Raw genomic sequence first — 23,535 nt, 5'->3', positions numbered from 1 at the left:
AGATGTGTTTCCAGGTAAGAAGTCAAAAGATTAAAGTGCCCATATTATGAAAAAAATCACTTTTTCTGGGATTTGGGGTGTTATTTTGTGTCTCTGGTGCTTCCACACACCTACAAACTTTGAAAAAAATCCATCCATGCTGTTTTGAGTGACATACGGTTTCTGAATGTGTCCTGCCTTCAGTCTCTGGGTGAGCTGTTCAAAATCGGCACGGCTTGTGACGTCACGAAACGAGCAGGCTAACCGCAACCATTAGCTCGTAGTTAGCGTTAGCATGCTAACGCTAATGCTAACGCTAGCATGCTAACGCTAGCATGCTACCTCGTTCTCAATAGCAAAGCACTGCTACAACACCACACAAGTTCACCATAATCTACAAAAGAACTACTTACATGTGCGCCCTCATTTAGAAGTCTCCCAGCTAATCCTGCCTTGTAACTGACCGAAGTTGTAGAAACAGCCTTTCTTTTACTGTCTATGGAGCTAGCTAGCTGACATGATCTACATCTGAGCTACTGCGCATGTGCAAGTGCAATCAAAGATAGTAAAGATGAAGAAGAAGAAAAGAGGTCTCACTCTGTAGCTAAAACAGAGACCAGCTGAAAAGAGGATCTGCAGCAGTGAGAGAGAGCACTGCAGTACAACAAAAATATGGTGTTTTTTGAAAATTAAACCATGTAAACCTATTCTGGTACAACCTTAAAATACAATTATGAACCTGAAAATGAGCATAATATGGCTGCTTTAAACATATAATTTGTAAAGTATTACTGAAAAAAAGCGAAATGTTTGGAACATGAAGGGTGGATGAATTTCAGCATTATAATATGGTAATTACCAATTTGAAATTCCAAGAAGTTTTATCTAATTTGGAAGGTATTACGCTGATAGTAGCCTATAGTACTGTGAAAACATCAACATCTATTACCCCATTATTACCATGTTATCACAATATTAATATAACTATATTACCATTACCCAGATATACATATGGTTATTATTGAACCCTTTCCTACTTATTACATTGGTAATTGCATGTTATTACATCTGTTACCTTCTTATCACCTTATTACCCCAGTATTACATCTTATTACTGTGATGTATTACCCAGTTATTATTTTGGTAATTACATGTTATTACCTATATATTACCTCTTTATTATCACATTGTTACCCCACTATTACCATCTTATTACCGAGCCGTAATTTGAACCTACCAAATTGCTACCAAAAAATCCCCTAGCCCTCCGAGACCACAGAGACCCTTCCCTCTCTGCCAGATACGTGGCAGCATCAAACGCAGCTCGCACAAAAACTCCAGCTCAAAACTGCCCCTCCTGTCTAAAGTCACAGGTTAACTGAAACAGGTCTAATGCTTTCCTATGTTAAACACAAAAAAAACTACTTAAAACTAAGTCCCAACCATCTATTAAGTTCTGAAATGTATGTATGAAAAACAGATCAGCCATGTAGGAGTAGTAGACAGATTATAAAATGCAGTCTAATCAAATGCTCCTTATAACTCGGCTCCCAAGCTCATACATTATAGTTTCGACCAGCTACTACGCTCTGAAATAGGCTGTGTGGGAAACAAACCATGCAAGAGTAGTAAATAGAGATTATAAGTAAGTGTTTATCATGTTCTATGGTCTAATCAAATATTTCTCCCCAGCTCGACTCCCAAACTCACCCACCACGTTCCACCCAGCTACCAGTTTCTGGAGTAGGCTATGTAAAGTGAGCAGTCCATGTCCATCATGTTTTCAGCCTCATCAAACATTCCTTTTAAAGTCAGGTTGCCAAACTTACATGCAGTGTCCTCGAGTCAAACTTACACAGTGATCCAGATACGCTAATCCACAGTCGTCGGGTCCGCCCGCTCAGGCTCACCGCATCGGACAAGAGGTTCCCCACGCCGCCCTCCGGGCCCGATGACAGCTCCCGGGCCCGGTTGCAAAGCGCCTCGCGTGGGCGCCACATCCCCCTCCTCCATATCCAGATCCTAACAGAGCCTGTCCGCTTCCTCGGGTGTAGTGAATGTGAGTGTTCTCCCGCCGTGGTTGACTCTCAGAGTTTGGGGATAAATAAGAAAGTTTGGGATGTCTTTAGCATGCAGCTTGCGCTGCACTCCTATAAATTCCTGGCGCCGTTGGATGGTGAAAGCGCTGTAGTCAGGCTTAAAGCGCAGCGTTGTGTTGAAATCATGAATCGGGCCTTCCTGCTTCCTACTGTCTCGCCCTCTGGATATTGCCTGACGGTCCTGGACACCTGAGAATCAGCGTGCACCCTTGCCGTAGATTCTGTGTGCCCTGTCAATTTCGATGGTAGCCCTGTTCCGTAAGGAGGGGATCCAATTTGGCAACTGGTTTTGCAAAAATCCAACTGGGTCATCTTTTTCGCTGCCCTCTTTCAGTCCAATGATGCGCACATTGTTTCTTCTCGATCTGTCTTCCAGTTCAGCCAACTTCAACTCAAATTTCCTCTGGTCATCAATGCAGGCTTTCACCGTGTTTCTCATCTGTCTGCTGTCCTTCTGCGCCTTTCTAGTCACTGTATTAGGTCTTTTACTGTAGTTCCCTGCCTCTCAAGCTCTGTCCTGATGTGTTGTAGCGAGGTGTCAATTTCTGCTAACGCTTCCTTTACTGCGATGCGGACTGCTGATTGAAGCCTGTTTTGTTGCTTTTCCAGGACCCTGGTCATAGCCTGCTCCATGCGTGGTCGGCGTTAGCATCAGAATCTACGCTAGCCTTCACCATGTTAGCAGAGTTGGCAGAGTTCTGTGCTCGGTTAAACAACAGCGAGGCCTGCTTTTTCGCTCCTGCAGGCAATCCATTAAGTTACCATGGTAACAAATGAAACGATTGACATCGAATAAAAAAGAATAGACCTGGTTTTCAATGAAAATGCGGAGATGGGGCGAGGAGCTTTAGCCTTGGCAGCCATGCGATTCGTCGGTCACGTGATCTCCCCAAAGACCTACATTACACAAGTCTTATGATGGTCTGTCTCTCTTCCATTGTTAATTGCCTTTTTCCCACCATTTTTATAGCAACACACTACTTTCTGCAGTACAATACTGTTTAAATAATGCTCACGAGGGTATGGTACCACAGTGTGTTCCAACAATACTTTTATACAGGCAGAGGGGGTTGTAAGTAATCCAGACAAGTTGGAACACCTGTGGGAATTGGTAGCACCAACTTCCAAAGCTTGATCAACCTCCATTGCTGCAGAACAGCTTTACGTTGTTAACCCATTTCTTGTTCCCTGAACAAGGCCTTTTTGTAAAATTCTGAAATGTACATTATTTTTTCAGTTTTGGGTAACCTTACTTTATTTAATCTCTGGCAGTTCACCACTTACCTTTGTACCATTTCAAGCTATTCATTGGACTTGAACTGCTAAAATTTCAATAAAAAACTGGAACAATTGGGGTGTTCTAAAACTTTTGATCAGTAGTGTACATTAGGTGCATATATAATGTTAGACATAATTAGTTCTTGCCCTTGTATTTTAGCCTGAAGTATCTGTTGTGTGGTCTGGACCCAAGAGCGAACACCGACTAGAGGTTTCAGGTAGTAACAGGCTCAACTGCACAGAAATCTTGCAACAAAGGTAGGTGGTGATCCAAAAGGGAGGAGAAGTGGAGGTAGACGAGACAGGCACGAAACACAGGGCTGGTGGAGTGGCAGGTAGTGTAGGTGACGTGGGCTTCCAACAACTGCGCACAGAGAGACAACACAGTGTTAACACAAGGAAAACTTTGACAACAAAAGGTTCACTAGAATACTCAAAAGTTTGGCCGAGAGTAAGTTACCACGCAGGTGACTGAAACAAACTGGCGCTGGCTGCCTGGATCTCAGGAGTACTTGTGCTGGAGCTTGATTAGGAGATCACATGCAGCTGTGCTGGAGAGCCAGGTACCCTGGAGAAAGCCACGCCTGCCCACACACTCCTACACACACACACACACAGAGAACACCAAAAAAGGAAACACTAAAGCCTGAGTCACGGATAGGCCGTGACAGTATCCTTAATTTAATTAATTTAAACTGCAGGTGCTTACTTACAGTGTAATAACCCCTCTACTCCTGCTAGACCCCACACTATATAACACATATCCAACCCATCCTCCACATTATTTTCCACAATCGACATATGCGTTTCTTTTTCTTAAGACTGGACATGACCTACAGGATTCGGAATCTCACCTCTATCTCATGAAGCTTTTTCTTACACTCCTTGCTTTATGTGTGTCGCACTGGAGAAGTCTGGAAATAGCATTATGTTGTTATTCTGCCAGGATAGCTTGCCCTTGCCTGCAACACCAGGTCCCAGTCCGATGATCTTAGGAATCTTGCCAGAATTGTCCTGGGTCTGCCAGGACAGCCTGGGGCTGCTGTGGTTCTGTGTGCGTGTATGTGTGCATGCTAGATCTCAATTTCTCCCTCAATCTCCAGCAACTCCTGAATCAGCTCACCCGAAAACTTTGCACTGCATCGCCTCCTTCCTTACCCTCGGGGATGCCCACAAAACAGACATTATTACGTCAGGATCGATTTTTAAAATCTAAAAAAATTTCCCAGAGCATTTCGACCTCTCTCTTGCTAGCCGAAACATTCCACATGCAACGACAAAGACATCTCCTGCCAGCCTGATGTTTAAGAGAGATCTGTGCACCACTTTCGATCTCTTTAAAACCATCAGCAGTAAAGGACACTGTTCAAAAGCAACAAGAGAAGCAGATTATGCGAAGAGAACATCAGGCCAAGGAGAGAATTTTCACTTCTGAAGAATCTGTGTTGGCCAGGAACTACAGAGGCAAACCTAAGTGGATTCCTGCAACTGTTCTTGGAAAAACTGGACTAGTCCAAACTGCTGATAGTGTCTGGAGAAGGCACGTGGATCAACTCCTACAGACGCCTACAGTGCCTGCAGAACTGTCTTGTGGAGATTCTTCAGATGCACTTTTCAACACACCAGTACACCTACCTACATAAGTGCAGAACTCAACCACATCAGAGACAAACGTTCCAGTTGCAGATGTAGCTGAGAAAGAGACTGAGACACTTTATTTTGCATCAGCACCAGAAACAAGCATGATGTGATTAAACAAGAGTGATGTTCTTGCAGACCGCCGGTACCCCACCAGAGAGCAGCAGCCTCCTGCACGCCTGAATTGATAGGTTAAATAGTGACTGACCCAAGTCAACGGGGCAAAATAATCCCCATGGGCAAAGTCAGGGGCTAGAGGTAGTCTACCCTCACTCCTAAGGTAACATAGAGAAACAGAATGTTGAGAATGCTGTAATGTTCATATTTTGTTGTAATTTCCCTAGGACATCTATTGTAAGAGGGGAGGAGATGTGTATTTTGGACCACTATTAGATCCGTTGTTGTTGTTGACACCTGATGGATTGTGGGTAAATTTAGCTTCCGTTTTTGGTGTTAGCCATGCTGCTGTACAGACATGCTGTTGGGCTAATAAACGATTAATAGTCCGTCGTTGTCTGGGTTATCATTGTTATATCTAGTAACATGAAACAGTGAAGAATATAACACTTGTATAGTGTTATATCAGTCTAGGGTGTTTAGAGAAGTGAGCGTGGTTAGCTGATTGACAGGGTCAGACTGACACATCACATGAGGGGGTGTGGTGTAGTTGATCTGATTTAACCCAGCCATTGCAGGTGTGTGGAGATTGATTGAGGAATTTATTCAGGAAGCAGAGGTGGAGAGCCTCAAGCAGATGGATGCTTAAGGCCACACACGCTGGAGACAAACATTTTGGAAGACTGATTGATTTTGATTAAAGAGACGTTTTCTTGTTTCCCACAACACAACATTTTTTAAATACACCTTTTAAAACCTAAACTACAACACAGAGAGTTTAATGCCTCTTTTTGGCCACTAGTAGCACTATGGATCAATGTTTTTGCATAAGTTGGTGTTCAGGGCTTGAAATGTTAGGCAATACAACTATTTTTGAATATATATATATACAGTGCTGCTCATAAGTATTCATACCCATACTAAAGTTGACTAAAAAAAGGAATAAAAAAATCATCTTTTGGAAATTGATCTTAATGCCTTAATTAGAAAAATTAGGAAAAATCCGACCTTTTAAGGACACCAATTTGTTTTGTGAATGAATAATGTATTGTAAATAAATAAATGTTCTTCCTTAAAATACAGGGGCCATAATTATAAAATAGCCACACATCATCACATACCCTTCACCATACCTAGAGATTGGCATGGTTTTATTTCAGTTAGCCTAATAGCTAACTGAGATAAGATCCATATCAATGCAAATCAAACCAGCTATTAGGCTAACTGAAATAAAACCATGCCAATCTCTAGGTATGGTAAAGGGTATGTGATGATGTGGCGCTACTTTAATTCCAATGGCCAAGGGAACTTTATTAGGATGCATAGTATCCTGGATCCATGAAATAACTGGCCTTTAAAAATAAAAATTTGCCTTCCTCTATGGGAATTTAACATAGGGGTATGTATGTATTTTTCCTCATTTTTTTAATTAAGGCTTTAAGATCAATTTCCAAAATATTATTTTTTTATTCCTCCTTTTAGTCAACTTGACCATGGGTATGAATACTTATGAGCAGCACTATATATATATATATATATATATATATATATATTGGTTAAATTTAGGAAAAAATTGTTGGGTTAAAATAAATCCTTTCTGGCAGAAAGCCCTGAAGGCTAACGTATTGTTTTTGTGAATGGGTCCATGATTTGTATGTATATCATTCACACATGTAAGCATGTACATGTATGTGTACAAGAGCAGGGCCATGCAATACACTTTACTGCCATCAGTTTCAGGCTATTTCAATGATCTACAGTTCTTGGTGGTAATAGATCAATTTGTAGAACATGCTGTCACTAAAGGGTTAACGAATGTAGCTGAGTGTCAAATTACATGCATTCAACCATGAAGGTATACACTCCGAACAGCAAGAATCAAGTACCTTGCAGTGAGGGAGCAGCAAGCAGATTGGCCGATGCAGAGCAGATTGGATGGGCTGAGGTTTAATCTTTAACAATGCCCTGGATGTAAGCTGGGCCTGAGCCGTTCGCAGCATGGTATGCGTACTAGCGTCTTGAAGCGGATGTGGGCAGCAATTGGTAACCGGTGATGTGGGCAGCAACTGGTAACCGATGAAGGGTGCGGAGGAGCGGTGTAGTGTGAGAGAACTTGGGTAGGTTGAAGACCAGTCGAGCTGCTGCATTCTGGATGAGCTGCAGAGGTTGGATGGCACTTCCAGGCAGACCAGCCAGGAGGGAGTTGCAGTAGTCTAGATGTGAGATGACAAGAGCCTGAACCAGATTATGGGTGGGGGAGTCCTTCACTGGAAGGAAAAGCAGGTAGGTATGGTCTTTGAGGGAAGACACCCAGATCCTGACGGGCTGAAATAAGGATCTGGTGGTTCACTGTGTCAAATGCAGCAGAAATGTCCAGAAGGATGACCACAGAGGAGAGAGAGGCTGCTCTAGAATTGTGAAGTCGCTCAGTGAAAGCAAGTAGGGCAGTTTCAGTTGAGTGGCCTGCCTTGAAACAAGACTGGTGGGGATCAAAAAGGTTATTCTGGTGAAGATTAGAAGAAAGTTGATTAAAGCTCCATTGTGTAATTTTTAAAGGTAATTCTGCCTATTTGTGTAAATTCAAAGTTTTATAGTCGCTTGGCTAACTATAGCATGGATGTGCATAACGCTAGAAACGACGTCTGGGATACTTTTCCTCGCGTAATTGATGAAAAAGGATTGTCTACCTTGTAACATAAACATAATCATGTGTCGTGATTTCCCTGGCAGACAACTCACATAATGGAGTTGTAACACAGACTAGCTACAGCTAGAACAGCTGCGTGTAAACGATGGAGATACTAAGAGCATTGACATGATTGTTCATACTGCTCAGAGAAATATATTAAAAACACAAACCTCCGTTGCTTCTCTCCTACGCTGTAAACATTGCCTTACAGTATTAATCTCATACAATATACAGAATAACGATAGCACTGATACTTTACTAACATTAGCTTGCATATGTTTGGGAATCTGATAGCTGATGTTAGCAATGAAATGGTACCAAAATAATGTGAAATTATTATTACACTAGAAGGAACACTCACGGACGAAGTCATACTTCTTGGAATAATATGGCCACCATAGGAGTTAAAATGTGCTCGGAATGGTAGGGGCTAGAAAGTAATATTCAGTTGGTTGTCATATACAATTTCACCGCTAGATGGGAGAAATTCTTACACAATGTAGCTTTAAACATTGCATGAAAATGGATTTTCGTCCCCGTAAATGCTCGGAAATCTCCCTAATTTTTGGCAGTTAATGACAATTTACAGCCTGTGAACATTGCGTTCGTCTGTGCCACATATTGACGGAAACGAACCATGACGTATGTGGAGAGCTCGCACGGAGGTGCAAATGGCTCTAATTAGCATATGAATAGCAGCGACACCGTGTCTGGCCGGAAAATGTCTGGCCTGGCTTAAATTTCCTCACTCAGTATTGGCTGAAACCACTACTTTTAAACAAGAAAAATCACTCGTGATTGGTTGGCAGGTCTGTCACTATTGGTCACCCTGGGTCATTATAATATATATATATATATATATATTTATATTATTTTTTTGTTTTTTTAGGTTTTGGTTACATTGAATGTTCACAGAACGTTCCCCTAACGTTGTAACCTTTATGGAACGTTCCCCTAACGTTGTAACTTAACTTTAACAACCATAGTACCAAAAAATAAAAAAATGTATATAATAATCAGAATCAGTTTTATTGGCCATATAGACACATACTGTACAATAGAGACAACAATATACATCTAGGCACATAATATACAAAAAATACAACTATACAAATAAGACATAATATCAATACAAGTACACATGGAGTAGAGTGCAAAGTAATAGTGCAAATGTAGTGTGCAAGATGCATATTGGAATGATAAAGTATGTAATGTGTAGGTGAAGGGCCAAAGAGGGGATGACCCCACTTATCAGCAGTTCAGGATAGTGATAGCAGTGGGAAAGAAGCTGTTCTTGTGTCTGGTTGTTTTTGTGTGCAGGGATCTGTAGCGCCTGCCAGAGGGGACGAGGCAGGAGGATGGCAGCAGTGTAGAAGATGGCCAATAGCTCTTGTGGTAGGCCATGCTTCCAGAGTTGCCGTAGGAAGTACATCCTCTGCTGAGCCTTTTTAAGGATGGCGTTGATGTTGGACTTCAGGTCCTGGGAAATGATGGAGCCCAGAAACTAGAATGAGTCCACCTTTGACACTGGGCTGTTGGATATTGTGAGGGAGGGGGGGGGGAGCACTGTGGGGTCCTCCGCGTCTGCTGCAGTCAGCGCGGGGAAGATTTTCTGGGAGGCCACTAGAGTAGAAGTCAAAATTAAGCAAAGTTACAAGTCAAATTAAAACCTCTTATCAGCCAAGCTAAGCATAATACTGATATAAACAATAAAATAACAGCTGCCTGTTATAACCCTGCAGATTGTCAGGTCCTGGAAGGCCTTCTTTGCCTTTCTACCCCGCAGGCTATACGGTTTTAGAACGTCATTGGTTGCCACTCGCAATAGCATGCAACGGATGGCAGTACCTCTGGTCGAACCTCCAAGGGTTATCAGGAAAAGTTGCTGTAAAATATATAGAAATACAAATTATACATGTAGAACAAAGTGGAGAGCTTGTACAATCTCATTTTGTAAGAGAAGTCAGTTCAGTTATAATGATATTTGAATTTATGCAATTATATAGTGTTAATCTTATGGCAGGGTAGGGCAGGACTATGGCCACTTAATTACCATTTTGTTGACCAAGACTCATGTTGAACTCATGCAGCTCGGTGACTGTCGAGCAGGGTGACAGCAACATGTCATCGACTGGAACAGAGGGAGGTGACTGGGAGCTCCTTAAGAGCATGAGCAGCTTATTCATCTTCTCCTTAAATGCATCCATCCGCTGTGCCATGTGGGTAATGGTTGTCCTCATGGCTATGGAAAAATTAATGGTGTTAGTTTTAGTTGTAATACATTATATAATTGCATATGTGAACAACTTAAGTGAGTCTTCTTACCTCTCATTTCCATCTCCTGTGTGATGAGTTCTGCTGTTTACAACAACAAAAAAGTTAAGTAACTCTCAAGTTCCTTGTCATGAAATTGTATTGAATTGGAAATGGAAAAAATCAAAGCCACTGTACCTTCAACCGGGTCCCAAGATGAAGTGGCAGGCCGAGCTTGCGTTATAATAGACCCATCCAGCTCTGGGCGACTGACTGGTTTCCTGTGTGGTGTTGACTCATCTAAAAAGAAAGTAGATATGAATATTGGTGAGTTCATTTATGGTAGGTTTCTTGCACATGCCATTGCAAAAGATGACCCTATGCTGTTACATTAGACAATCGCTAAAAAAAAAATAAAAAACTTACATGCAGGTGGTGGAGGCAGTGATGTCTGCTGACCTGACAAAAAGGCAAGAAGAGTGTGTCTCTTCTTGCCTTTTTGTCAGGTCAGCAGACATCACTGCCTCCACCACCTGCATGTAAGTTTTTTATTTACTCAACCTGGTGCATATCATGTGACTGTTCTGATGTGTTGTGTACACATCAGAACAGTCACATGATATGCACCAGGTTGAGTGTCAGTAGTTCCATGGTAGGAAATATGACTCTGGTTTCTTAAATGCATGCATAAATGTTAACTTACGGACAGGACTTCTGGACACACGCTCCGTCCTGGAATGCTTTCTTGCTTGTGGAATGGATTCATCTGAAATAAAAGGCCATACAATTTGTACTGATTGCAAAAAGAATATTTGAATATATGTAAACATTGTATGTGACAGAATTTCTCAGGATTTTTTCATTGTAGCCCAGAGACTTTCTAATGGGGAGACACAGCATCCATAGAAAAGCATGGTGTTAGTTTGTAAAGCCAGTAGGCAGCTGTGTAGCCTACACATATTCCCTCCCTTCCTGTATGCTTCCTCATTCACTTAAATAGGAAAATAGCTTGCCGATAACTGCCCAAAGTGCGTTGCAAGATGGCCGGCGAGCACAGCAAACAAAGACACAAAGCGCAATATATATGCAAAGCGCAATATATATATGCAGTCCATTTAAAGTGTAACTCTCGCCAAAATGTGAATGTACCCAAGTCAAACTTTCGTTTAAAAGCCTATTTAGGATGGAAGCGCCACTTATAAGATTTAATGTATTCTCGTTTTTGGGTCAAATGGCCTTTTGAATGGGAGAGCTAGGGGCTACTATGAGCGCATCAAAATCACTATTTTTAAAACACCAAGAAGGCTAGGCACAACATGAAACTTTGCTCGAAGTATCACCAGGGTCTCTACACATGAACTCAGCATTGAGAACATTGTTTGTGTACACAGAGTTTACTAAAAAGAAAGGTTTTGAACAACTCACTGCTTCACTGGCAAGATGGCGACAAGGGGGAAAACAATGCTAAAGTGAGTTGTTCAAAACCTTTCTTTTTGGTCAACCTGATCAAAACCGGAATATGACAAACTCCTACGAGGGAAAGGGCTTAAGGTTAAACCCCAAACCCTTGCATTACAACCACAACATCATGAAACTGTAACGTATTTCACTTACTTTTTCGTGAGGTTGCAAGGCCGCATATATGGTCCGAAAGACAGTTAAAGAAAGTAGGTCATCCAGCACAGAAGTCAGGACAGGACTTGAATCGGTCATCTGAGAGCAGAGGCACTGTCTTCCCCCTACTGGTGTGGGGGTGTAACGGTTGGATTTGTACACTGAACGGAGTCACTTGTTAGAAGTGAAATGAAAGAAGTGAATTTTCTTAGTTGTGAAAATCGTTCTATTGATATATTCTTGTTTTAAGTATTTTCACCTAATACAGTTAAAAAACTAAATCAAGCACAAAAGTATTGTTTTTAGCTAAATTGATATCAGCCTAAAAATAAATATATTCTCTTTCTATGCTGTTTATCTTACTTAGATTTTATGAGACCAATCATTTTTGAGTGTATCTAAATCAAGTGACTGCAAACCTTTTATATGCTACATCAAAAACTTAAATGGAGCTGGTTTAAATAATCACTTCAAAACCGCACTCAGAACAACCAAAAATAACCAAACGGGAACATTGAGTGGAGGTACAGTGCAACCACAGGAGAATGTTTCAGTTGGTTGGTTCCCTTAACGTTTAGGGAACGTGGTTTGGTTCGAACTAACCTTTAGGGAACCAGAAACTAACGTTCCCTAAACGTTCCCTAAACGTTCTGTGTTAGTGGGGTAAGATCAATATCTATTAACGTATCTATTTCCTTATACAGCAGAATGAAAGCATATTCTTTAAATCTTACCCTCGCAGTTCGTGTCTCCGAGTTGTATCAGTAAACAGAAGCGACGTGGTGGCTGGCTTCGGTGTGTGCGCCAGTGTTTGTGTGTGTGTTTGTGTGTGTGTGTGTGTGTGTGTGTGTGTGTCGGCCTCCGACATGCAGACAGCACAGGAGCAGAAGAAAGTAGTGTACCTTAGCCAAAATGAATCTTTTGTTCATTTTTTTGAACATTGTTGTTTTGTTCAACATTGTTCCATTGCTAATGACATATACAGTAATTAATCTAGCATACTTTCATTAAATAAATCAATTCAAGCTAAAATGAAAAATAGTCTATAATTAGGCTATACTGAGCCTGATCTATTTATATCAGAGATTTTCTTAAAATGAAGTTAATACTTTTTAGAAAAATATCACCTGGGGTAAAACTCCCCCTGCTACCCTGATTTGCATTTGTATAGCTCACAGCATTTTCATTTACATGTTAAAGCCTCCCCTAGAATTAGGGGGAGGGGGGGGGTCATGGGGGGACAACTGCCAAGCAAGGCCCAAGGCCCAATTTCTGACAATTCACGGCAGTTTTCGGTGTTGCCTGCAAATTGTCGTGTGCAGTCGTAAACCTGAACTTCCACGACAAACCGCTTACTGACGAAAATCCCACTTTTCATGCAGTGAGTGAGTGAGTGTTTTGAAGAGAGATTGAAGAAGAGAGACAGAACTTTAGTTGTTTACTTCAGATGCGTTGAGTTGCTTCTTTGAGAGAGTTTGGGAATCAAGGAGGTGTTGGGTGGGATAAGGAAGCAGGTCGGGAGCAATTGACTGGAGAAGGTGAGAAGGGATGGGGTCAAAGGGGGAGGTGGTTGGGCAGGCTGAGGGTATTCAATTCAGTTTTATTTATAGTATCAAATCATAACAAGAAATATCTCAGGACACTTTAAGGCGCTGACACACCAAGCAGATAATCGGCCATTGGACAGTCTGGCGAGGTCAGTGACTCGAGTCTGTTCGGTGTGTTCCGTCGTCCGTCCAAGGGGCCGTCACCCTTCATTTTGGCCGATTTGACATGTATAATCGGCGGGGCGGGCACTGCCAGCAGTCGGACTCAAATGACCCATCTGATTGGTAGAGTGCTAACCCGGAAACGGGGAGCGGAATGAGCGTGACTAGAGTCTCTCAAAATCTGACAAAAATCTTTTAAACTGACCTTTGTCGATCTGAAATGAAGACAGATTCAACAACTGCATGGCCTATTTCTCACTTAAAATGTTTTCAGAAACACGTTTCATTTCAAGCCGCCATGGCAGTCTGTCTTTGAATTTCCAGAGAAACCAGACCCACGTGACGCGTTCGTCCAATCAGCTGCTGGTTTTCAATTTTGGGTGACAATACAGATTAGCACCGCCTGCTGTTATGGAGACGTATTATGTCTCGTTGCTTTGGTGTGTTCCGTGGTACTTTTTTGACCAACTCGGGGAGACTGATCAGTCCAACTGCCTTTTCTGCCTAGGGTCGGCCGTCTGGTCAGTGTGTCTGCAGCTTTACAGTTAGAGTAGGTCTCGACCACACTACCCAACAATTCCATTAATTCCCCCAAGTGCAAGGTAGGAACTTGGTTAGGAGATAGAGGGGTGAAGGAGGAGAGATAAATGGATGATGTGTTGGATGGAAAGTTGACTTCAGAAGGTGGGGTGGTGAATGAAGAGCGTATGTCATCTATCTTTTGTATTAAGTAGTTGACAAAGTGGCTTGGTAGAAGGGAGGAAGGCGGAGGGGGACTAGAGCGGTCAAGGAGGTTAGAGAAGACGGAGAAGAGTTATTCTGGGTTTAGTTTGCTTCTAAACCATGCTGACTTCGATGGCAAGCCTGTGCCAATGAGTGATATTTCACGGAAGGAACAACTGGACCCAGTGCGGCCAGCTGTGATGGATTCTCTTCTGTATCACATCCGGATTTCGGATACTGGATTACAGATAAGGAACACTTAAGTTTTTTTCACGATAGGGGCTCCTATATCGAAGTATCCTTGGGCAAGACACTGAACCCAGAATTGCTGTTTGAATGTTTATTTGATGAGCAGTTGCCACCTTGTATGGCAGCCTCAGCCAACAGTGTATGAATGTGCGTGTGAGTGTTGAATGCTATCTGTACAATGTAAAAGTGCTTTGATTAGTCTTTAATACTAGAAAAGTGCTATATAAATGCAGTACATTTACACCGAAATATGGAATATTTGTTGACAGTTTTTTGTGTTCAAACCTTTCACACTGTCCCGACACGAATATTCACGTTCCGTGCATTCCACCAAAAAGTATAGTTCAGTCAGGACCACTTTGTCAAAATAAATTCATTCATCTGCAATTTGTATTTGGCGGTATGGCTCTGTTCTGGGGCCTCCCCTACATAGCCAATGACATTCACTTCATTAAGGAAGGACAAAAGCCAGAGAAAACATCGAAAAACTGCTCTATAGGTTTGCTCTCCACAGCCTGAGACTGGGCGATGACAGTCAACCTGGAAAGGCAGCTGAAAATCCCAACACACATCACCCAGTCCAAATTGAGACCTGACATCATCTTGGTCTCTGAGGCCACAAAACAACTGATCTTGTTAGAGCTGACAGTGCCCTGGGAGGAGAGGATGGAGGAGGCTGTTCTGAATTCGTAGGTGTACAGATTCAATTATTGGCAAATTATCAAAGATGTTTTATTAATATTAATAAAGTTATGAATATGGTTATTAATAACTTTATCAAATCAACAAACAATCAAAACGGGGCACCACCCTGGAACTCAGGGACCAATAATCAAACTGTGAAACAGTCTAATTTCGGTGGTGTTCCCTTTAAAATACCGATCTGAATGAATTTGATTAATTTATCTGGTATACTCTAAAGGAACAAAGGGAAGGGTGAAGTCAAGCAACGACCTGTTAAAACAGCTTGTTATTACAATAAGTACACAAATAATCACAGACAACTGCTATTTAAAGTATAGTAGAATGTATTAACTTCAAAATCATCAATGGCCAATCAATAATTCTTCGATCAATTAAAACCAATATACCCATTTTAAACTAAAACAAAAACAAAGCAAAAGAAAAACCAGCATGTGATGAGACGCTCTCTGTGTCTGTGTGTGTGTGTGTGTGTGTGTGTGTGTGTGTGTGTGAGAGAGAGAGAGAGAGCATGCGAGGAGGAGGGGGGTGACGAAACCCGGGGGTTGCTTGGTCACGCCCAGATTAGCCGTTAGCTCTTTGAAGCTAGGCTATTTGTTAGTTGCACAAAAGCTATTTAGCCTCAAGAGGGCGGTAGTGAGCTGTGTTTCAGCTCCACATGACTAAGCTAGTCAGTTAGCTAGTTAGCTCTCCACCCAACGTGTTGCTGATACAAAGACGCTCCAAAGAGTGCAGTTGTTCATACGTGTGTGTGTTTTTGAGCGGTTATTGAAAGAGGAAAGAAAAGAAAGAGACACACTTAGATCTTAGTTATCGATAATCAGCCCTCTCTGTCACTCTGGTCTGGACTACCGTGAAATTAGGGCAGACTCTGAGAATTTCGTCTGACTGAGGGGACATTCATTATAACCACTCTGGTGTGCTAAACAGCTGATTCTCCGCGGAGATAACACGGCTCCGCCGGTCTACACAGACTGTGGGGTGGCGTTCTCGTCGCCTCGCGGCTGTGAACAGATGGAGCGACGGAGATTATTATCTCGCCGTACAGTAACTAAACTCCTCAGCAGTGGGAGAAGCCCAAAATAGCATTTACAGTCTGAACAAGCTACATATTCAACACAACATATCAACAAATGCACCGTGATCAGAGTACATTCACAGAAATAGATTTGACTCAGCGGTCACAATCACAGATTAATAAATCAAACGTGCACCTGTAGCGCTTATCAATCGATCACATTAATGGTAAACAATGGCAACATTAGCCTCTACACATTAATAAAACACACTATTCCTCTGCCCAGAAAACCTTAAGCCTTCTTACTGTGTGTTCAGTCCGTTCGTGTTTGTCCATAGCTTTCCACACTAAAACAGAACGGGTCCGTGTCGCTCGTCAGCAGCAAAGGAGAAACTTTCTGGTCCCCAGGGCAGCGGGAAAAAACCAGAGTCGACTTTGAAGAAACAACGGTGTCCGTGTCCGATTTTCTTCTAGAGAACGTGTTGTTCTCTCTGCAGCGTTGAAACACAATGTGTGTTTCCAGGATTAATTAAATCCACTTTGTTCAGAAATGGAAGTTTTTAGCACAAGCACTTGTGTGCTTCCTTCAGCAGCGTGAGCCACCAGTGGAAGACATTAGTTTTTGGGTGCTCAGGCTATTTATAGTTTAAGGCCTCAATCCGAGGATTGTCGGAGGAACGGATGGAGGACCAGGTGTATGCCAGTAGAGGTGGACAGTCACTCCCTGAGCAAGACACGCTGGGCATAACAGGTGCTAACCAAAGAAGGGACAACAACGTGGAAGCAGCAGAAAAAGCATCCAGATGGCTCTGGTTAAAGAGGGAAGAGCAGGGGGGCAGTAGAATGCCACTTGGACACAGGCCGGGGTCTGATCAGCCTCGGTCAGGTTGCCTGGACGAGGGTGTCTGTTGTAAGACCTGAAACACCCAGTGAGAGCACACCTCCCTGCCCTTCCATGTGCATACATGGAAAGCCTTAGCAGGGAGGGCAGCAGCAACACCGCACTTCCACATGCATACGTTGAAAGCATGAGGCAGACGGAGCACAACTTCCTACCCTTTCATGTGCATATGCATCATAAGATAACACACATGATAATCCACAGCCATTATTACCATAATTACAGCTACAGGAACTCAGGAGAACCGTCATATGAGCCTGCATAGCATTGCGATGTATTTTTATTTCATTTTTTTATTTATTTTAAACATGATGGTTTGAACAAGGGCCATCCAAGTATTCAGACTGGTAAGCTGATGTACCCCCCCAAAAAACATTTTTCACCGTGAAATACAATCTATGGGAAAAGTCTTTCTGGGCCAGCGGGTTGTCAGACTTTGCAATTCCACCAGTGGCCACTAAGCCCATTGCTTCAAGACATGGCGCTGTTCCTGAGGGCTTTTGCAGGAACCAACTGCTAGAATTACGGTGTGTTTTGAGCTATATTATGAGGTGTGGTGAGAATCTCGTACAGTAAACAGGGAACATCACTGCCTTTATTGCATAAAAGTCTACTTGCGCTTTGGAACTGTACTTCCCAGCGTTCTCCGAGGGAATGCAATCCTGGAATGACATCATCCATTAGTGACACCAGCGCAGGGTTAGCGGTGGAGGATGGTAGATGGAAGCGGGGTGGCTGATTTCATGCCGGACTTTGATCCTGGAATTCATGCCAGCGACTGCGAGCAGCAATGGAGTTCCCATCACCGCTAGCCTTCCCGGCCTCGGATTGTAGGAGCTGGGACCGATGTCGCAGTCAATCCGCCAAGAATCATCCCCTTGGGCGTGGGTCGACATGACGAGTCGCAGGGCGAGCAGCCTGGTTCTTCCCATGTGGCAGACATCTTGCAAGTGCTAGTGTGCTGGCATAGGAACTGTCAGCTATGAGCTGAGATAATAGCCAAGCTTGACTCCGTGACCTGCCAGAATTTACGCTATGCTTCATTTCAGTCAGGACCACTTTGTCATAATAGATTCATTCATCTGCTGAGCTTAACTCCGTGACCTGCCAGAACTTAGCTATGCTTCATTTTTGCACTATCATGCAATCATTGATTAATTGTTGTGTTTACTATAATAAACTCAACTCTACACTCAACTCTTCACACTGGAGGGGGCTCATTGTATGCAATACTGTAGTATAGAAGAAGTCGAAAAATGTGTGCCCAAACCGAAAAGACCAAGAAATGTACTAACAGAGCTTTGTGGTTTACCTAATGTAACGTTAGTAGCCTTCCTCCCTGTGCCTGGCTGTGACACACTTAAACGTACAATATGTAACTTTCTGCCACTAGGGGTCTCTCAACCAAAACAATGGATTGTAAACACACACACATTTGATGACGTTGGGAAGTTGCGTGGAATTATGGGAGTTGTAGTTTTTATTGTTAAACACATCGCTGGTTAGAATGCATCTGTTCACGGGCGAGTGCACCCATTCAAGTTTATTCATGTTACGTTTAGTAACGTTTATTCACGTCATTCTAAGAAAATAGCTGCATTGTCCCCAACATAATTACGTTTTTATTGATTTGATCTGTATTGGTAGCTGGCTGACCAGTTAGCTAGTGAGCCAGCAAGATAACATTAGCCAGCAGTGCAGCAGCAGAACATCTCCAAGTTGCCCAGAACGATCTCCCCCTTCACGTTTCTGTAATCTTAACTATTCGTTTTGGTGCTTAACCCGCCTTTTGTCGGGTTAATTTAGTTAACTGTAAAGACAGCTAAACGCGAAGGGGGGAGAAATTCGGCAGGGAGGAGATTTTTGGCACGAACACCGGTAGCGCTAACGGAGACGCAGTTAACGTTGTGGATGGCTGCTGTTGTGACTGGATGCCTGGCTCTGATATGGCAAGTATTTTCTACTGTGACATTGTATGATTTACAATTACTCCTGAACATATCATCTGGGTGCCGTGTTTTGACGGAAGTTACGAGTAACTAGAGGGTGAAAGGTTATAGGCTATGACGCCACTGACGGGCAACTAAATGAAACGTAACGTGTCTGAAAATAAAATAACAGATTTCTCTGGGTTTGCCATTTAGTGGAAACATTTGGGATAGTGTAAGAACACAACTCAAAAAATATATAACATAGGTATGGTCGTTTTTAGACATTTTAATGCAGAAATGTTACATATTGTACCTTTAATCCATCCTCGCCAAGAAAGTTGGTAAATATACATCCAGGTTTTCTGCTATTCCTCTTTAGCTGATTGTCTCGGCTGTGGCCGGGTTTGGTCAGAGCAGGTGCATATATACTGAGAGGTTTATGCCTCGACGCTGAGGTCCAGGGTTTGAATCCAACCTGTGACAGTTTCCTGCATGTCTTCCCCCTCTCTCTCCCCTTTCTCACCTAGCTGTCCTGTCAAAAATTAAAGGTGGAAAAGCCCCCCAAAAATATTGAAAACAGCATGGCTAATCCAATTGTTATTTCTGCTTAAAAGTCCACTTGCTTCCACAGTGACAGATGCCACAGCTGCTAACGTTAGCATTGCTGTATTATTGGTATTTGTGGTTATCTGTGCTCTCCAAGACTGACCTCTGCTTTCTAACCCATCACCTCCTGAGCAGGTGCATTAGTTTGTGCAGGTCATTTGGTACCCACTTGTGGCCACAGATGCATTTTGCAGTATGCTTGCAGTTGCTGTACTACATTCATGCATGTACACACACACATACACACACACACACACACACACACACACACACACACAGCACTTTGTGTAAAAGAGTTAGAATGTGGTTGCATTTCCTAACTGAACAGAATCCAATGAGGTGATATTTAAATGTGCTGATAATGATCTTTAATACAAGGCATTATGGTCAAATTATTCATGTTTGCTCTGAAAAGGCCTTTAGATGTGTTTTTATTTAGATTGATTTTCTCAATTTTTACAAAGACAATTAATTCTGTTTTTTTTTTAACCAAACAAACGATCAATTTTTATTTTATTTTGGGGTATTTTTGATTGCAAAATAAAACATTTCTGTTAATGGTGTGTTGCTGAGATTAAAAGCAACGTCTCCTTGTGAGTCTTATCAACTGTAGTGCTAAGAGCCTAGGTAATTGATATATAGCTATATTTTCTAATTCAGTCTAGAGGTGCTAGAGTAGCAATGATTGCCAAAAAACTCAGGGAGAAATAAGACCGCTGGCTAGCAAACATGTATGTAACCATGGATGTAATGTATTAAGAGAGCTGCATGGCGCTGCCACTCAGCCTTGCTGCCCAGTGGCCAACTATGCTTTACCTATAAAATCCCCTGCGGCAAAAAAAAAAGAAACATTATACCCATAGACCACCATCACAAAAAAAGGCATCACTTCTTGTCTTTTAAATGTTAATAATAGCTGAATGAAAGCTTTTTTTTTTTTTTTTTTTACATTTCTTTACAGGACAATGTGGACCTAGGAGAGCTGATGTTCTCATTGTGCTATCTCCCCACGGCTGGCAGACTCACCATCACCATGATCAAGGCCAGAAATCTCAAAGCCATGGACATCACTGGAGCTTCAGGTGGGTAATGACTGACAAGATCATACGCGGAGTTTGCGGGGGGGCAGGGGTAATTGCGGCTGAAGTGGGTAATTGCATTGTTTCATGGCATGACCAGATATTTTATAAATATTTTAAATAGGCCTAACACAAAACAACTGAATTGTGGTAGGTAATACATCTGATTTCATATAGCCTAGGCCTACTGCTTTAGTAAAAAAAATATTTTTTCAGGGCTCTGGCTCTCACCTGAGACTATTGTTGACGCATATGCAGGACGCAAAAAATGAAAATGAATGTTGCACTAGTCTGGACATCTTACTGTGCCAACGTTGCTGGGAACTTTATCAGGATGCATAGTATCCTGGATCCATGAAATAATTGGCCTTTAAAAATAAAAATCTGCCTTCCTCTATGGGAATTTAACATAGGGGTATGTATAATTATGGCCCCTATATTTTAAGGAAGAACATTTATTTATTTACAATACATTATTCATTCACAAAACAAATTGGTGTCCTTAAAAGGTCGGATTTTTCCTCATTTTTTTAATTAAGGCATTAAGATCAATTTCCAAAAGATGATTTTTTTATTCCTTTTTTTAGACAACTTTAGCATGGGTATGAATACTTATGAGCAGCACTGTATATACATAAAAAAGGCACTGAGCCTCCACTATATCCTTGCTCTGACCCTAGACTATCGATCTAGAAACTTAATTTCCTAATCTTTGATTGCCTACTTACAAAAAAACTAGGGGAAAACGGTCCAAATACTGAGCAAGATAGGCAATTTGGCGGCCATTTTGATATGCAAATTAGAAGGTAAAAAACTCACAATTTCACTTGGGTACCAGGTTTTTGGATTCAGCACCCTTGAAATATGTAAAGTAGGCCGGTTCCCGACTTGTACCCATAAATGCTCCTCACTTTCACTTTTTTGGTAGGGTAAACGTACTCATTAAGCCCACCAAAATCTGAGTTCAGTTATTTTTCATAAATACTGACATAGTTTATTAACATAATCATGTGTTGAAATGTAAGATTAATCTCTCATTTGAAAATAAATTAATTTATTTGTGTATATTTTATCATACAAAATAAAGATATTTTATGAATAAAGTCAAAAGTCTGGCATGGGCTTAATTGGTACCGTGGCACCATTTAAGCCCACATGTGTTCCAAATAAGCCCACATTAAAAATGATTGACAAAATATAAAAAAAATATTATTTTAAAGTTAGTGAAAACACCAAATATGTATTCAATAATGTGTCTTACATTAACAAGCATCTACAAAAAACATTTAATTTTATGTTTGGCTTGCTTTAGCCAATTTGTCACATGAACCAATAATAACAAACCACAAACATGACTTGAGGAGCAGCTTGTGAACAAGAGACTACAATTATTATTCTGATAAGCTACATTCATAGGTTTTAGTTTGTTTTAATATTGATAATATAACAATTTTTAAAGTAGTAAAAACACAGACACTGAAACAGTCATTAACCTGTCTTACATTAAAATTTACGTTACATTACATAGTTTGTTGGCATGCTTTTGCCAACTCTTCACCTGCACTAATAACGTTTTAACATCAGATATCAAACATGACTTGCAAAACAGCTCAAAGAGGCTAGCCTACTTGCATTGCTTTTAGTTTCTTTTTGTACAGTATTTCGATTTCTTGGTGGTTTGCCAGGTGAAAAGGGCCAGCACTCTGCAGGTTAGCCCGGCAAAGGATGAACCTCTGTTCAATGTTTTCAACCTCAAAAGGCGACAGGCCTCGATGATTTTAGGACAACTGTTGTAATTCTTCCATTTTGTTGTAATTTTTCTCACTGTATACAAATGATTATGCAAATTAGGTTACATAACAATACATCTGGCCAGTGTGTGATCTGTGATGTACTCTTGTTGAAGTCAGTAAGGTAAAAGAACATCAAAGTCACAGGATTACAGTGAAAATCAAAAATTCCTATCAAACTCATAATTTCAGTCAATTCCTATTGAAACAGATGAGATGGGCTTAATAAAGATAATAAAAAAATGGGAAATAAAGATGATATGTTCACACCAAAATTAAATATATTTATAAAGCTATGCCTGGAGCCTAAATATGCTGTAAACTTGCCATCATAGTTGTCCCTCTGTTGCCAAACTTTCAGAATTATCAATGTATTTTTATTCAAAGTTGCCTTGTGCTAGCTGCTTTTTAGCTCACTGTACCATTTAAGCCCACCTTGAAAAAAAGGCATTTTTAAAAGATATTTAGCCCACCCAAACCATTTATTGTGTCTTAATTTGTAGATTGATGTAAAATAAATCAGAAAACATTTAGTGTACATATTTAACATTTTTAATCCTTCGGCAGTGTATCTATCAGTATGGCTATATTTTGACCTTGTGATTAGCCCGCTACGCTAACTAGCAAAACTCATCTTTCCAAATGAAATCAAATAGTACAAATTGACAAAAAACGATTTGATAATACACAACAATCAAATCATTAATCTCTCATTTTACATAATATGAATGTACTTATCAAGTTAGTGGTTTTAAATTGTTGAAAATAGGTGACTGAGGAGTCCCAAAACACCAAAGTTTTGAGGTGACTTTCTGTGAGCCTCTTTGAGACTGCACTGATGTAGGCTCACATAACTCAAATGTGATTGGTTCTCAACAAAAACTGACGTGTAACTAAGAACTTGTTAGATTGGATAAAATAGAGTAGTAGAAGACAGCCCCCTCTGTTTTTTTAAATTGACTTCAAAGTTGCAAGTGGGCTTAAATGGTGCCTGGGCTTAATGGGTATGTTTACCTTACATCACGTCTAGACTATGTTGGGTACAGTTCTGATTTTAATCTGAAATTTGGTGCCAGTAGCCAATGGTATACTTTTGCTCTGTAAAGTTAATTTCAGTTGTAAAAATATCGCTCCGTCTGCACGGCAGCTCTGCGTGTGAG

At 41.3% G+C, this 23,535-nt stretch overlaps 1 protein-coding gene and 1 long non-coding RNA gene across 3 annotated transcripts in view; one reads left to right on the top strand and one right to left on the bottom strand.

Moving 5' to 3' along the window:
• Window positions 1-23,535, top strand: part of LOC116043505 (synaptotagmin-9-like) — an 86,494-nt gene that overhangs the window by 34,466 nt on the left and 28,493 nt on the right. The window contains exon 4 of the mRNA XM_036003585.1: window positions 20,468-20,588. Within this exon, the coding sequence (XP_035859478.1) occupies window positions 20,468-20,588 (121 nt within the window). The remainder of the gene's footprint in view (window positions 1-20,467; window positions 20,589-23,535) is intronic.
• LOC116043531 lies at window positions 9,672-11,680 on the bottom strand. Of its 2 annotated transcripts, none has more exons than XR_004897796.1 (5): window positions 11,668-11,680; window positions 10,757-10,819; window positions 10,480-10,512; window positions 10,252-10,353; window positions 9,672-9,685 (listed from the first exon to the last, which is right to left on the bottom strand). It is a non-coding gene; the product is annotated as an uncharacterized LOC116043531 (long non-coding RNA). The 2 variants fall into 2 exon arrangements; XR_004897797.1 differs by lacking the exon at window positions 9,672-9,685 and adding an exon at window positions 10,126-10,155.

This window comes from Sander lucioperca, chromosome 7 (genome assembly GCF_008315115.2).
Source record: "Sander lucioperca isolate FBNREF2018 chromosome 7, SLUC_FBN_1.2, whole genome shotgun sequence".
Taxonomy (NCBI): Eukaryota; Metazoa; Chordata; class Actinopteri; order Perciformes; family Percidae; genus Sander; species Sander lucioperca.
This window is presented reverse-complemented; position numbering and strand designations above follow the sequence as displayed.